The sequence below is a fragment of the Grammomys surdaster genome, unplaced genomic scaffold (genome assembly GCF_004785775.1).
Source record: "Grammomys surdaster isolate TR1022 unplaced genomic scaffold, NIH_TR_1.0 125976, whole genome shotgun sequence".
Lineage (NCBI taxonomy): Eukaryota > Metazoa > Chordata > Mammalia > Rodentia > Muridae > Grammomys > Grammomys surdaster.
The window spans coordinates 1,647,649-1,648,589 of NW_021620792.1; the positions used below are offsets into that span (position 1 = coordinate 1,647,649).

General features: G+C 51.5%; 1 protein-coding gene across 1 annotated transcript in view; it reads left to right on the forward strand.

Moving 5' to 3' along the window:
- Positions 1-259, forward strand: part of Tbx5 (T-box 5) — a 36,123-nt gene extending 35,864 nt beyond the window's left edge. The window contains exon 8 of the mRNA XM_028753895.1: positions 156-259. Coding sequence (XP_028609728.1) covers positions 156-259 — 104 coding nt within the window. The remainder of the gene's footprint in view (positions 1-155) is intronic.
- Positions 260-941: the final 682 nt, after the last annotated feature.

Genomic DNA, 941 nt, shown 5'->3' on the forward strand with positions numbered 1-941 from the left:
GGGGGGGAGATTTGACCCGCGTCTAGTAATGAATGGGAACTAAGGTAACCAGTGTCAGGATCAGCATCTCAGGCCGAAAGGCAGATGCGTTTGGGAGGCTGCATCCCGGGTGGACAGCGGGAGGCACTGCCTGCGCTCACTTATTACGTCAACAGACCTGCGTGGAGACCGCGTCGTGCGTGGCGGAGCCGCTCACAGTGGCAGCGCTGTCCTGTCAGAGACAGAGCTGGACCAGCGCCAGCTGTCAATCAGTATCTGATTCAGAGTCAGAGACGCCTGGACACGCGGGGCGTCTCTGCTGCCCGGTGTGTCTCCGTCTCCACTGCCCGGCGCATCTCCACTGCCCAGCGCGGCTGCTCGCTCCTCTTGGGTCAGGGAAGCTGTTGTTCTGGGCTGAGCTATATTTTCCCTGTTAACAACATAATACTCACACTCTCTCACACACAGGCGCCCCTCACACACACACACATCCCTTCACAAATGTTCACACACACACTCACGTACTCACACTCATCTGCTCACACACACTCACATCCCTTTATAATATACTCATATATACTCACACATACATCTCTTCACACATGCTCTCACACTCACGTACTCACACACTCATACTCATCCGCTCACACCACGCATCCCTTCACACACATTCACACGCTCACATGTTCACACACACTCACATCCCTTCACACATGCTCATACACACAAACATATACACTCATACTCACACACACTCACATTTTTTCACACATGCTCACACACACACACACTCACCCATTCACATACACAGATTTTATACACTCACATACACTCATATCCACATACTCACACTCACATCCCTTCACACATGCTCATACACTCACATACACACTCATACTCACCCACTCATATACCCATCCCTTCACACACACACACACTCACACCCCTTCACACATGCTCAT